Source organism: Neodiprion pinetum, chromosome 6 (genome assembly GCF_021155775.2).
Source record: "Neodiprion pinetum isolate iyNeoPine1 chromosome 6, iyNeoPine1.2, whole genome shotgun sequence".
Classification (NCBI taxonomy): Eukaryota; Metazoa; Arthropoda; class Insecta; order Hymenoptera; family Diprionidae; genus Neodiprion; species Neodiprion pinetum.
Window position 1 is genome coordinate 27,736,409 of NC_060237.1, and position 15,997 is coordinate 27,752,405.

General features: G+C 42.6%; 1 protein-coding gene across 2 annotated transcripts in view; it reads right to left on the reverse strand.

The window, feature by feature from the left end:
* Sema5c (Semaphorin 5c) overlaps positions 1 to 15,997 on the reverse strand; it is a 94,648-nt gene that overhangs the window by 46,068 nt on the left and 32,583 nt on the right. For both annotated transcript variants that reach the window (XM_046633296.2, XM_046633297.2), the window contains one exon: positions 1,498 to 1,617. In XM_046633296.2, coding sequence (XP_046489252.1) covers positions 1,498 to 1,617 — 120 coding nt within the window. The remainder of the gene's footprint in view (positions 1 to 1,497; positions 1,618 to 15,997) is intronic.

Genomic DNA, 15,997 nt, shown 5'->3' on the forward strand with positions numbered 1-15,997 from the left:
CGACGACTGATTTCAATATTCTCAATGCGGAATATATAAACTTTAAACTCATGAATATTCCGCAAGGGTCTCCACGTATTAACGGTTCTTCTACAACTACCCTTCGTTCCGAATCTCGATCTCAGGTGAAGTTGACGTAATTTATGCCTCGCCCCTTTGAAAAACTCTCGTAACTTCCGAACCGCATTCGCTTCTAAGCGTAACATATCCGTTTCTGCGCTTCTTCTTCTAGAGGTTAATAAATTCGTACAAGGATCTGGCTCAGATTTTGCATAAAAATGTTTCTCACGTTAATTTTACGAAGTTGTGATTGATTCGAATAAACTTGGCAGGATTTTTTAAGGCGCTTCAAGAGCTTTAAAGCGTGCTCCAGAACCTTTCTTGATTTTCGGCAATTGACAGAATTTTATAGAAATTTTACGAAATCTTACAAGGTTTTGTTACATCGAAGGAAAGCAGGGATTATTGTAGATTTCAGTCGCAATAAAATTTCAACTCAAAGCATCCAAGGCTTCGTTATTCATAACGATACGGATATTTCAGTTTTACCGTACTAAAATTACCGCGTTAATTCCAGATTACGTTCAAGAGTCGTGCAGCATGTAACGCAGTTCACGGTCTCTCCTGCTCAGAGTGTTGCCCGACAGCCTTGGCACTTAAGTGTAGTAAATACCCACGTTTAATTATATATGGCATAGCGTAAAAGGTAACCAGGTGCCATAAACGGTGGTCACATATTATGATTGAGAACACACGGTGTGCATGCTTTAATCGATGAGATGAACGAAGGAGTTAGATAAATCGCGAAACTCCGTTAAAAATTAAGATAACGCGTTGCGAATAATCAGCCAATTTCATAATCCCAATTATTACGACATAAATTTTTCAACACCCGTTAAAAACATACAAACGAACGTAAATATTCGCAAGAAAAAACATCACCGAATATAAAAAGGGATGAATAAAATCAATGCGAGCCGTTTCATGATTCGGTTCGTGAATTTGATTATTTCCTCGGTGAAAGCTGGATTTTGTTGGAACGGATTGAGCGACGACCGTCCGACGGGAGGAGGTCCATATTTTTGCATCCCGGCTTTTACCTCGGGCGATTTGCATAGTGCAGTCAGCCGGCGGTCATAATATGCATAAGCTGAACGGGCGCGGATGCAGGAGGTTAACGAATCAAAGTGCAGGATGCGTTATTATATGGATAAAAAGCGATGTAAATCGAAGGTTATAACGGAGCGCGGTGCCTTTGCATCGAGTAGCCCTCGTCATCGTGGTCAAGATAATCCTAATTAATACGACTATTAAAATTTACGAGGTGCAGCCGCGCGTTCGAATCGTTAAACCGAAGTTCACGGCGAAGACCGCGATAAGATTACTACTTCTCCGCATGCGTGCCTGCAGCGAAAACACTCTTATCTCAGCACGAAGATTAGTTACGACGCTACGCATTTTCCGCATCTCAATTATTACGTCTACGTGTTTCCTCACCTTCGTAGGCTATGTGTCGAAAGTCCTCGGCAGTCATCGCTGAGACGAGAAACTGCAGCAGAACCAACAGGCGAACCGTTCCTTCCATGGCGTTAAAGCGTTGTCCGTCTTCTTCGAACCCTGAAACACGACAATGTGAAAATTATCGATTAGTTTCCTTTGCGGGTATAGGAAAAAACGTCGAATAATCATGGCTTGCAATCAACGACTGCTCGTTTCCTCGCATCTTTTTTTTTCGTCGAATTTACATCATATCGGTTCTATTATTTTCCTTTCAAAGCGGTAGGTCAAATGACACGTGCAAGAGACCGCATTGCTCAAAGAGCCTTATCAATTTTCTTGTTGTTCATATAAATAATGTGATAAATCGTATCGTTGATTTTTTTTGTCATTATAATACGTACTTATAATTTACTACAAGCCTACAACTGTAGTATAATATTGGACGTGCGTAATATCAAAATAGTCGATTTGGCAAAGTCCGTACCGATAATACCGTACGACTGATTTGTTTTTCTTAATTTTTTTTTTCTTTTTTTACTTACAATCGATTCAGTCCAATGTATGTGCGGTACGCGTGATTACATCAGCTGATAGATTCGATTCAGGATTACAATTCGATACGTACAGAGACCAGAACCAGTGTTTCTTTTTCGTGACGTTCGAATTCGGTACAGTTGACAAAATAAATTTCTATTATTCATGCTCGTTTCCATCTCTTCGAAAAGGGAGAAAAATCTATCCGAATCGTCGTTTCGTGGGAACCGATACGCCTTGGATGTATATAAAAATGAAATCTAAACCGAATAACCCGATCGAGGATCGCTTACGTGTTCCGTATCAAAACGTCGAGTTGCATCGGTTGGAAACTGAGGCGCGTCAGACAAGATCGAAAAGAAGAAGGTGCATTAACGCTTATTTTTTGCGATCGTGACGGTGCACGCCGCCCTCTGTGTTCCTCCCGCAGTAGCGGTTGATTATCTGGCCTGCGTCGAAACGTGGCCGAGAGCAAGGCTGAGCCACGAGGCTATGGCACTAGGATAAGATGGAGTTCTGGATGGAGCCGAGAGGCTGTGCCGATGAGAGTTGAGGCGTAAGGAGCAGAGAGCGATTCGCGGAGTCTAGCCGAAGCTAGGCGAGTCTGCATCGCGGTGTTGCAGGATCAACGACCTGCGGCGGATGGTCGCCAATGAGCGTTATATCAACGCCGAGCCTTAACGGACCTATGCTATCTGGGAAGTCGCGAAAGGCCGACAAGCGACGACGACGACGACGACGACGAGGCAGCGATTGTCTCTTTTGTCCCCGTGCAAAGATGGGTATAAAAGAGGATCAAGTTTCCCCGCAAAATGGCCGTCCTTGCTCTCCGCTTGGGTATAATGTAACGTATAATAGATACGGCGCAAAAACAGGACCCGCGAATGCCGTTGTCTAACGGATCGCGGATGTCTGGAGATCCGGGAACTATCCCGGCACATTCGTCTTTGTCAATCGCAACAATGCCGATCTTACGAACAATTCGCAATTCAATTCTTAACCTCCAAGGACGCTGAGCGTATCCGTTCCATCGATAAACTTACTTGGGAAATTTTATTTCGCTTTAGGGTTAACCCGTTAAAACTTAAATTATAAACGTTTATAGGTGTGAGATACCGTTGACCGATCGATCCGTCAAGGATAATAGCGATGAGTTTTATAGTCATAAGTGAAACGGCCATACGCTGTTCTTACATAAAATTCTTGCAACGACGAGAGTTTATCGAAATTGTAGAAAATTTAAAAGATTTTTAGCTTCTTTGTTACTCAAAATGGCCGACGCACAGCTCCACCTCACGAGTTCAACCCGCTCGTTCTACCGACCGGATTGTACATCGACGAAACCAATAGTTTCTATTTTTTCCGAGACTGTGACGATTGACGAAAGCATCCGTTTCGTTTGTAAAGAAGCAATTTGATGACCATGATTTGCAGAATGAATATGCGAGCGATTCTACTTCGCAACGTCACTACTCGGAGTGAAACTTTCGATAAATCGGATCAAATTCATCAATTGTCTCATGAAAAGCAATATCGCTACGCTTGAGATGCGGGAACTACAAACTGTCAGAGACGATCGACGAATCGAGTCGATACTTAAGAACATCACGTGACCCTTTGCGCCTTGTCACACCGACAGTCGGGGTATTTTCCAACTTGTAGAACTCGAAGTCTATGTATAGACCGTAAGCCTTGGACTCTGCTGCAGCCGAGTATACGGAAGAGCGGGGAAGAGAAAGGCTAATGAGTAAGAAAGAAGCGAGAGGAAAGGGAGTCGGCCTCACGTGGTCTCGGATATTCCGGGTCGACCACGGCGTGAGGGATTCGTCTGTTTAAGAATCACCCCGAGATCACTCGGGGAGGAGGTGAAGTTCCGTATTTCTATCCTACGCTCACCTCGGCTCTTTGTCGCGAGATGCGGCAGGTTTATTCCGAGTCGTCGCGTAGGTCCGGCTCTCACACCATCCTGTCTCAAGCCTTTTAAAAGACTGTTGCAACAACACTTTAAAGACGCTAAGGTGGTCCCGTTCTCTGTTACACGGATCTTTAAAGAGATCGCACCGAGCTGTTTATTTTCCCTCGGTGTTGTACTTTTAAACGGATGATCCCGCAAGGTGCTCGGCGGCGTTTCTCCTCCTCGAGATACGAGAGGAATAACATAATTGTCTTCGTGGAGAAATTATACATTATCGGTGTGGAATAACGGCTTCGACGTAGACAATGAAAGGTCATCCCGGATTTCACCCCGCGGTTTAATTTCCTTCGATCAAAATTTTTTTTTTCACCCCAGCGAAGAAGCTGGATCGCTGCGGCGCCACTTGACCCAAAAGTCGGGACTCGTAGCGATGAGGATCGATCGACCTCTCGAGTTCCCTGGTACAGGCGGTCTGCATGGTGAAACGGAGCAGCAGAGCCTCTCTGACAGATAGAAGATAAACCCCGGACAGAATTTTAATAATATAAAACAGCACGCCGTCATAAACAAGATCCGTTAATGCATCGTTAGGTAATTGGTACCATATACAAGCTGATTCCCTTAATTGGTAGATATAAGATATAATCCGAATACAGCGCCTAGGTTGGTTTATCAAAAAGCACTCCCAGTCTTTCCAGCCACTTGTGGAAATTCGACGAAGCGTTTCATTTATTCGAGGTTAAAGTTACACTCGAACGGAAACGAATTCATCGGTCACATCGCAGATTATTGGCTCGACATTACCACGGAGTGACATAATAATTACTTATTGGTAAGCCGAAGATAGTATCTATATAAGACACGATGTAAAGTCGAAACGTGGTATGGGCGTTTAGGAAATGAGAATTACGGTTGGCGAACGAGACGGTACATTAAAACGATTAGCATGACAATAGGCACATGTGTGCCTATATCTCCACGGTCATAATAAGACGTTCGATTTCGACCCGGATAACAATCGGAGTGGATGAATGTAGTGCCGCGGATAGAAACGACCGCGATGATTCGAGGTGGAGATCGTAGGTCCGATCATCCATCGCTCGTGTCCAGCACCTATAACCATGTACAATATAATAATATACTTCGCGTAGGCTGACCGACGTTGCAAGGAAATGTCGAATCGATCACGACGATCATCCACCCACCGTTAAAAGGCGTAAAATAAATGTCTCTCCAAGCCAAGCTCTGCCTGCAGCAGACGTATGTCCGCCATGTTGGCAGCCGGCTCATCGTCCGCGTCAAATAATCATGTAAATTATCCAACTCTCCCATACTGTGTTTTCATCATCCGACATGTTATAACGATCTCGCGAGTCAAGTAGCGGGATTGCGAAAATCCACCGAGTCATGCGGTGGGTGTGCGGTGACCCCGAATGAGAAAGAACCGAATCATGACGGCATGCGAGACTTCTTTCATATACTTACACATGCGCACATACGTATACGATTCGCACTGTTTGCCAGTACGATAAAGGGAAGTATCGAGTGAGAATCGATCGCGAGTCTTGTGATCGCATGCGGCTCGCGTTGTAACATACCGATCGCCGTGCACGAATATTGCCAAGTTATTGTTACGAACGGCTAAACAATTACAACCGACAAATGTACCGCGTGACTTTTGATACGACGAGGACGGAATGCCGATCATTCTGCTTTTGTACGTCGACGTATGTTTGTACAACAGTGGCAGACGGTTCGTGCCACGAACATTCGTACCTTGTACACCTACAAGTTTACACGAGGTACGCGATACGCGAGGATCGAGCTTGGAGAGCTTGTTTTAGGCATTTTAAATATGCGCTTATGGTCGTTCATAAATTATATTATCTTGCGAACAGTTTTCTATACACAGGTACGTATCAGGTAAGTACGAGTTTACGGATTGGAATCCCACACAGACAGTGGCGATAACGATATTCGATTTCAGGCGTGGCGCCAGACGACGATCTTTGCATTTTTTTCGTATTAATCGAAACCGAGAGTCTAGAGTTTTGATTCAACTGTGGAATGGTGTTCGATGATTTGCGTAAGAATACGGAGAGTACGTATTCGTCATTGAAATTTACAACGACGCGCTCACGGGTGACGATAAAAAGAAATTCTTCTCCCCGTGACCGATTTTTTATATACATAAATGGTAAATCTTAGGAAAACGAGCCGTTATCCTCACGCGTGAAACACGCGGATGTAAATCCTATTGACACATCACCGATTTCGAATGTCGCCTAAGCCCCGGGCTTTGGCTTTTCACCTTTAAAACTGGTATCCAAAGCGTAAAAATTTCATAAATTTGTACGATATCCAATAAACGAATTGCGGAAGGAATACGAAGTTTCTAAATTATTGTGACCATTACTATTATTGTTACATACGATGCATTCGATTGAAAAAAGTCCTCCGAGTCCGATAATCGAATATTGAAAAACTATCTATGGCGAAAAAAAAATCAGGTCTTCCATCGAGGCGAGCGGGTAATTTCATCAGGGTAGGTCAGGAAAGACGAGTAGCCGAGTTTTTTGACGTCCGTCACGGGAGTTTGGCCTAGCCGTATTACAAACCTATTAAAATTGTCGACCGATCGCCGATCCTTCAAAGCCGTGAAGCCACGACGACTTGCAAAGCAGATTGTTAGACAGGATCGAGCTACCGATCATAAATACAAATCCCAAGCGGATCGAGGATCGAGGATATACGTACGACTGACGGACAAAGGATGAATTCTAAGTATACCGTCAAGAGGACGAGAAAAACTTTGTCCTCCGCACTGCGGAGCTTATTAGCATAAACCCGAAGAGGATACGCTGTCCCTGTTCGAGGTGATGAATCACCTGCGGAAACGTTGAAATATGGAAAGGAAAAAAGGGTTGCTCGAGGTCTCGGGACACGTGACACGTGACCGGAAGGTGGCGGTTTGCAGGAGACTCAGAGAGGATATGTTCTCTTGGGCGAATGCGAGAGGAGGACGACGGAAGAAGGGAAGATCGGTACAGGAGAGGAGTTAAATTCACTCTCGAAATAGATTCGAGATACGTAACGCCTGCCTCTCTCACGTCTTACAAGTCTGTATCTTTCTCTCCTCTCTCTTTTTCACCGACGATAAGAGAGGCGAAAGGAGGAGAAGAGAGACTGACTCGTTTATTCGGAGCATTGGAAGATTGACAAATCCCACGAACCGACGGTGAGATAACTGACGAGAATTCCGTTGGCTGATCAACGCCTCTCCGTAAAGTGAAATATGTTATGGGGTGTGTTACATGTTATTCACCTGCAGCGTGCCGCATCGTCGGCCGGCTTGATCAGGAGTAGGTGAGACGCGCGTACGACGATAAGGCGATAAAGTGAATGTAAAAAAAAAATTAATACGTGTGTATACGTATACCTATATACGTCAACGAGACGATAACACGATTGCAGTCACGTTACGAAAGAGGTAGCCGCGCGCTTATTCAACGGTTGTACAATTCTCGGTCCTCTGGAATTACCTTTGAATTTAATTATGAGACGAAAAGATGAAAAAAAAAGAAGGAAAAAAGAAAGGAGATTCGAGTTATACCGCAACGCCATTTTTGGTCAGCAAATAAATCAACTCGATTCAATCGGAGCTGATGGTTGAAAAATTATAGCGAAATTATATGGAAATCAGGAAAGTTCAAGAATTTACAAATGATCGAAAATATCAGAAGTTACAAATGATTCGAAAGTAGGATGATACCGAAAATATTGATATCGATTAAATTTCTATAGTAGAAGTTGTAATTGCTAAAATTGGTTGAGTGAATTTTTTATGTAATTTTTTATCTTTTATTTTAATGCCCCTTTCGGTTATAAATCTCTTAATAAGTACCGAGATAAGAATCTTATCGCTGTTTACTAACCTTAAGCTTAACACGTATTTGATTAGCGTATATACACATAAATAATAATCTCAGAACAGTCATCGTTATTTTTTACCAAATTTTGTTTGCTGATCAAGGATTTGATTACCGATTACCCATCATGCCTTTCAAGAATCCAAGTAGATAGACTAATTTTGATTGACATGTGAGAATAAAACCTACTTTCATGTCATTCAATTCCATTTCACCTTACAAATAGTAGGTGTAATATATCAGAGACCCGAAACGGCAAATACCTACGTTATTACGTATTTATTGTTTGCAAAAAAAAAAAGAAAAGAAGAATATTGTATAATATTGAAATAAATGCCAGGCTAACGATTGCATGAATTGCGTTAAACAGTGTCCGTATTTGGTGTTCATTTCGTGAGTATACAATTAAAGCTCGCGTATTATACATATAATAATAAAGGCTTAAGCGTAAGTAAGAAATAATTAAGAGAGCTAAGAATTCCCGCAGGTCATATTATAACATATATACATGTACATATGCATATACATGCCTCAGCGGCAGCTGCTGCCGAAGAATCTCTGACCGTGCAGAAGAGTATTTTCTTTTCATTTTCTTTATTTCTCTTCCTTTATTTTTTTCTTTTCTTTTTTTTTATCCCCATTAATTAAGTCGCGGCGTTAAGTAGAACAGTCGTTAGCTGCTCTTTACAACTGGTTTGCTCTTGGGCTGATATTATACCTACGTACGGTACGCTGTTAATATATACATATATATATATATATATGTAAGAATCGCTTGAATTTCATTAACAATCATTGTAGATTATCGTGACGTAGGTATATGCGATTACTTTTTTCTCACCATATCGCAGTCCGAAATAACCTTTCGGTATTTGCGTTGTTTCCTCCCGTGGGTCGACTTTAAAACCTGCAAGTCGTACACAGAGCTTTTCCCCCTGATCTCCGCCCTTCAGACAATGCAGCGAAAAAGAATGCGCGACTAGCCCGAGTCATTGAGCGATCGCGTCTCCCGAATGTTTAAAAATAGGGCCTTAAATTCGCACAACGGCGCGTTATACATACACTCATACGTAGGTAGACTGCACAAGCAACATGACGTGTAAGCGAAGTGCGAAGTTAGCCGGCGAACAAAGGTCCGCCTATACAAACTCCGGGGGTCGTAAAGTCCCGAACTCCGCGAAGCGCCTTAAAACTGAGGCTAAAACGAGCCCGCCTCAAGCTGCGTGTAAACGCGTTATAAACGTGGAGAGAAAGAGAGCGAGGGGAAAAAAAAATAGAGAGAGAGAGAGAGAGAGAGAAAGAGACGGGTCTACGCAAATTTACGATTCCGCGCGGAGCTTGCGAAATTCGCTAATCGTAAGCTCTTCGCCGACGTCGCGGCGACGACGCTGCTGGCGAACAAAGAAGTTATAATCGTCTGTTGAACTTTTCGGACACCGCAGGATTAATCTCTTCGGCGAGCCGTCAAAGTCGGCTCGAGAGGCTTGTTTCGTATTGCAAAAAATGCTCGTCTGGATGTCCCCGGACTCGATTCTTCGACAATAAAATTTCTAATTACATTATCGTCTGCGCAAATAATCGAGAACCGAGTTATACGTAGAAGGTCGTTTAGTCCAGTTGTCCGTTTGTTGGATCGATTCTAATTGTGATTAACGAGTGAAGTATAGGTATACACCGGTTTCATCGACTCGCGAAATATTACAATAATTGCTTGTCTACGCGGCCAGAGAAATGATTTTCAACTTTGACGATCCAATTTCAGTCAGAACTGTTCGGATTTTGGTTGGCACTGCTCGAATAAAATTTTCGCAAACTCTGTTCAAATTTTATCGACTGTTTCTTCCTTCCGAAACTATCGCGAATCGTCATTGTTTGATGACATTGGCGTTCTATAGGACAATTTGTTACATTAACGACTGAATCAGGAATAATGGTAACAGGCCTGCAGCTCTGTTTCCATCGCGCATCGTACGGCCAACATTTGCGGGTGTGCCGTTTCAGGATGTAATCAAGCTTTACTTCACACTCGATTAATCCCACGTTACACAGGGATAGAAATAGGAAAACGAAACGTTTCAAACTCGCGTCGAATCGCGACGTAAAACGCAGGAGCGCCAAGCCCAGCCTGATCGAGTAGACTTACTTTTTTCGAATAGTAATTTCAAACTGTACATATCCACGTTTAACTATCGGCCGGTACATGATTTATGTATTAATAATTATTTCCAACGCGCGAATAAAAATTTCGCTCCCCCGTTTTTTCTTTTTTTGTAAAGTCTATTAAATAAGAGTATAAATTTTTTCTTATTTCTGTTAAAAAATGTTATCCGCAATAATTCAAGTAGCAATTAAACAACGTAGCAATATTCTATGCGTGCAAACACGGGCAAACAAAGTACGTGTCAGATAACGGTTACGCATTACATCTATAGACAAAATAACGGGCAGTGAAAAAAGTTTGCATAATATAACTGCATTATCATACGTGTTCATCCGCTCATATACATATATACGTATAAACAAAATATCGACACGTTGCCAATTTGGCGTGAAATTTATTTTCGGTAGACGGACCATAAATATACGAAAGGTTGAGGCGACTTTGGCGCCGTGTTGCGGTTCCATGCGTTAAAGTATAAGGTGCATATGTAGGTGTCGTTCCCTGCGCACACACACGCGCATACGCGGATGAAATTACGGCCTCGGGCGGCTCGCCTCATCCCGGTCTCTTCGCAGGGTGTGGCCAATTGCAAACTTCAAGCTGTACATGCACGGTTGACTCGCGTTAACTTCGCAGGACTTATACAAGCGTGTGTACCGAGTATCGCGGATCCGCGAGCTCTTCGCCTCGTCTGCAGGATGCTTGTGTCAAGGTACCCATGTGAGTTTTATGCCGAGCGAGTCGCCCTACATGGTAACATGCCCTCGGTTCACCCAGGGCCCCGTGTATCCCTGCGTCGAAACCTTGCGCGCTTCTCATTCTCATTCTCATTCTTATTCTTATTCTGGGGTGCCCGATTTGCCGCTCCTCGTATATCTCACGAGCTTCCGTGACGCTCACCGTTACACGAGCGCTAAATAATCGATTGCAAAATTTGTACGGAAACGGACAAACATAAAAAAAAAAAAATATGGGAAAGCGAGCTAGTAAAAACGTGGTGAAAATCTTTACGAATTTGAGAAGACAAGAATTGGAAGAAGATAAATAATAAGAAAGTCTTCAGATTCAACCCCTTCGATCAAAAAATTTCTTTTCATCATGTTTCACGATGATTGAAGAAGTCGCTCTTTTTTTCTATTTTTCATCAGCAATGATTCAAAGAATTCGACAAGTAGCTGTTCAATTTCAGGATTACAGAGATTCCCATGGAATGAAGAGATTGAATTCGTGATTTAACATAATCGAGAAATTTTGCTGGAATCATGAAATTGCCTGTTGAATTCAGTGACAAGTGTTTTTATCCTCCTCCTTCTTCTACCGTATCTTCTTCTTCTTCTTGTACACCGATTATAAGATTTGATGAGAAACGAGGCGTCGCGTCGGGCATATTGTAACGCCTGTAGCAAGAGGGATAGGAATAGACGCGGCGGCGTTAAATCCTGCCCATCACTGCCCCGAAGGCGTGTGGATATGCGGATGACGGGTGAATAACGATAATATTTTATGTTTATTTTTCCATCGGGCGAGCTAGTACGGGTACAGCACGCGATGTTACTCGCACTCGACGCTTATAACGTTATTATACATGGATGCGCGTTCGGAGAGGAGCCTTTATAATTATATTAGTCAATTGCATCGTTCGAGCATCATAAGTGGAACCGGCTTCAGGCCAGGTGACGACGTAGAAGGAGACGCTGATTTGTATCCAAACAAACTCTACGACAATCGTATCTCGGCTCGAACCAACAAAATGTGCAGCCTGCACCGCACGACAGCCTCTTGGGTCGTATGAAGACGTTGGAACGCATCGGCGGCACTCGGCAATCGATCGTTTACCGACCCCTCATTGCTCCGCATCTTGAATCTCCCAGAAATCACCTACGATTTAAACTTTGAGATCAACATGCACCGCGCAAGATGTTGGAAAAAAAAAAATTGATCGATCCGAGCAGGAGGTTGATCGGAGTCGGCGGAAGTCCGCAGGCGTTGAATAACCGGAAGTGGGGAAAGACGCGCTCAAGGACCGCGTCAAAAATCGAGTATACTAGGCGAGATTGGTTGTATCAGTGCTGTAGATAACGTCTTGTCAAAGTCAGGAGAGAGAGAGAGAGAGAGAGAGAGAGAGAGAGAGAGAGAGAGAGAGAGAGAGAGAGAGAGAGAGAGAGAGAAAGCAAAATGACGGCTGCAGGATGGCGCGAATTAAAGGTAGAAGATAAAAGTAGAAAACGACTTTATCTGCAGCGAGTGATCTCTTCCGCGTGGGCGATCCCTGGCGTCGCGTCTCGTCTCTTCGGCGAGATCCTCGTTAATACCTGCAAACGCCGATAAGTCAACTAACATGTTTCTCTTTTTCCCCAATCACGTCTCTTTTTATCCCCCAGGCTTCGTCCCGTTTCCCGCGACCGATCTTTTCTTTCCCATGAGCGGCGGGAACCTGCCGATTACCGTCTCTTCGATCTGATCGTCAGGTGCGACTCGCGTCCGTCTAACGTAACGGTTAGTTAGACCTTCATTCTGTGACACGGCCAACCTGCCGCAGCCAGGCAGGTACGCGCGGAGGCAAACAAGTCACTCGGTTATGCGATATCATGCCGATAAGCAGCCGTGTCCGCGCTGCGCACGCCTTCAGGCTTGTTCGGGACGGTCGCGGAGCGATCCGAAAGCTCCGTGCGCATGCGCTGACGCTATCGATGCGCGAACTTAGTTTTCCCTTTCCCGTTTCTCGAGGAATCGGCCAATGAAAACCGCGATTTTAGATGTTTTTCGTTAGAGGACAAATCAATGAATATACGAATATGCACCACCCTGGGGAAAATTTGATTTCTTCAAGTTACTAGCATTTTCTAAATTAAAATATTATGACCATTAGGTATCGTTACAAAGACGATTCAAATATTGTTGAAAACATGAGAAGATATTATTCAATTTGTAACATTTATAAGAGAATGTTACTCGTGCGTGGCCACAATCGAAGAGAATGATAGTACACAATTGATTTTCTGTGTGAAAAACTGTAGTACTTATTTCCAAATTTTTTTTTTCATCCAGAACCGTATTTCTCGGTTACGGCAAAAATTGAAAATACTTGGGGAATGTATCGTAACCATAACAAAAAAAATTCTCTCGGTGTATAATTACAGCTGTGGTTATAATTGATGATCTTATACATCGATGAAAGCGCGTTAACGATATATCAAACGTATATTTCGGGTGCGGATTTGTAGAGAATTCATTATAGCCCGCAGCCCAAATGATCTCTTGATCCATTAAAATTGTATTGCGCGAAAGGCAACGCGATATTTCAACAATAAATTATTAACAATCAAATTTTATTGACCTGAGTGTGCGTTTTTAAAAACTCGATCTGTATTTGCACAGGGTGAAAATTGATTTTTTTGATAAAATTCACCTTCAACGAATATCAAACAATCTTCTCAAGTCTTCATTCTAGCACATTTTCGTGTCAATAAATTTTTAACAATCATACGTGAACCGTGGTGAAAAGTTGGCGTAAGTCCAGCTGCGGCTCACGCGCTCGTGAATATTGCATCGCGTGTTTGAGGACTGACTGCTCTTCAGCACGGAACTGCACAGCAAAGCACAGCAGCGATATCCGTGACACAGCGATGCGAAACGCGTGTTTTAACGCCTGACGATCAGAGAGAAACGCCGCGCGTTGCTAAATGATCGGTTTGAATAATGCGAGTGCTGCACCGCGGAGAGATTTCCAAGAAACTACATCGTAATATACATATATATATGCATACCTATAAGGTAATCAGGTCGGAAATCAATCCCCCGACTACTGTTGCGCTATTTGATTTTTAATAGAAAAGGATTGATGTAACGCCGTAATGTGTATAATCACCCGAGCGTCGTAGACTTCGATTGATTATTATTGCGCCAATCTCGGGTCGTTTACTTTCCAAGAAACGGCAATAAATTAATTTATTGTTCGCGATGATACACGAAGATCTGCAAAACTGCGAACGAAGATTATTTTAGTGAAAAAATAGAAAGTTTTAATCAGAACTAAACGTGACGTAAATTATTTTGGCACAACTCGCGCGGTTTCGTTTTTAACCCATAATGCGCAGGTATAAAATGACACGGACTGCGCAATATCAGCGATTATCCACCGACCCCAAAAGCTCCGCGAAACGTGGATAATCTTTTACGTCACGACACGGTCATTATCTAGTCACTGTGCGTTAAGCTAACTGACAACGAGAGAAGTTGGAGAGATAATTTTCATATCGGATAGAGAAAGGGTTGGAGAGGATTCATGTTTCGCAACCGAATGCCGGACAGCAGCTTGATCTCGTGACTTATCGCCGTTCCCATTGTGTCTCGGATGCTGTGAACTTATTCTTTCCACTGCATGTTTTTCTTCATGAATCCGAAACCTAAACTATTGTTCAATATTCTTCTTCTATTTTTGCAAATCATTTCTAATTCCCCCTCAAATTAATTGGTCAATAAAAATAATATACATGTATTTCTTTTTCCTCGTAATTGCTGTTTTTAAAAACTTTTTTCTTTCGTAACGGATATCACGAACTGTCGACTGTATTTACTGCAGGATGAAACTTTGCGCACGTATAATAATCCTAATTATTACAATTGCAATCGCGCGCTGCCGAAACATCGCGAGATAATTACTCGGCACACTTATATCGCACCTGTGTATTAAATATAAAGTATACGTAGATATAATATACGTACAACGCGTGATTATACGCAAGTCACGCAACTCTCACATTTTCACACATACGTATAACATTAGGTAGACAATGAGCTACAGCCATCGGCAATAAGATCAATACGCCGTTATTTTTGCCCGACGTATCGTACTTGCATAAAGTGTATATCAAATGGGTATAACAAAGCGTAGGCGTGAAGCAAAAAGAGATCGTCCGTGAAACTTAATTAATTGATTACCTTCTTGATAAGGGATTGTATAGAAATCGGAAGGTGGAGAAAGTAAAATAAAAAAAAAAAAAAAAAAATGCAACGAATTAGCCCATAAATAAACCAAAAATTCCCGAGATTGATTTAAGCTTCGTCAATGAGATTAGTTATGCAAGTAGCGGATGACGCACTTTCCTTGCAGCAACGAAATATCGCGAATACTTCGAAGCTGGTTAGGAATAAGAAGAGAAGAAGAAGAAAAAGAAGAAGAAGAAGAAGAAGATGCTGCAAGGGCGAATGATCCTGCATGCAACTATCTCTCGAGAGATGCGAGATGCGGTCGAGAAGAAAAGAGAAGAGTGAAGGGAAGGCGAGAAAAAAAGAAGACAAGTGGAGGGGAGGGGGAGGAATAACTAGGCCATGTAGCAATTCACACTTACGCCTGTTTTGTAAACACACGTCAACGTTCGGGCAGGTTATAGGTACAGGCTGCAAGGCGTACAACTGCATCGGGGTTTTATGGCTATATTATTGCTCGTACTTATGGTTTATCCTATCGCAATCGGTATAATTCTCGTACGTACAGCGAACGATTTACGATTAACAATTTTTACGTCTTATCCCCGCGCGGTTTCTAACGCACGTTCACGTTAGCCGTACATCGTCGTGCTTTTTTGTTACGCAGAGAAATTCATACCGTACACATTATACGGGGAATTTCATTCCAATTAGATTACACGCACGAACCTGCGTTTAGATTTTTACCTAACATGACCCACAGATTTAGGTCCAGGTAAAGTTAATTCACACCCCTGAAATTGAATGAAGAATTTTTGTCAGGCTTAAAAAACTCGACTTGTACGTACGTGCGCATGCTTATAATGCGGAACTGGACAGGTGTGACTTGTTTTTTCTATTCGTTAGACAGAAATAATTCCGATGAATTTAATATTGCTCAATGTTGAAAAATATGCGTACAGAATTGATGGGCTCCACGATTTTTCAATATATTGTTAAACACTGATTTTTAAATAGACGCGGGATGGA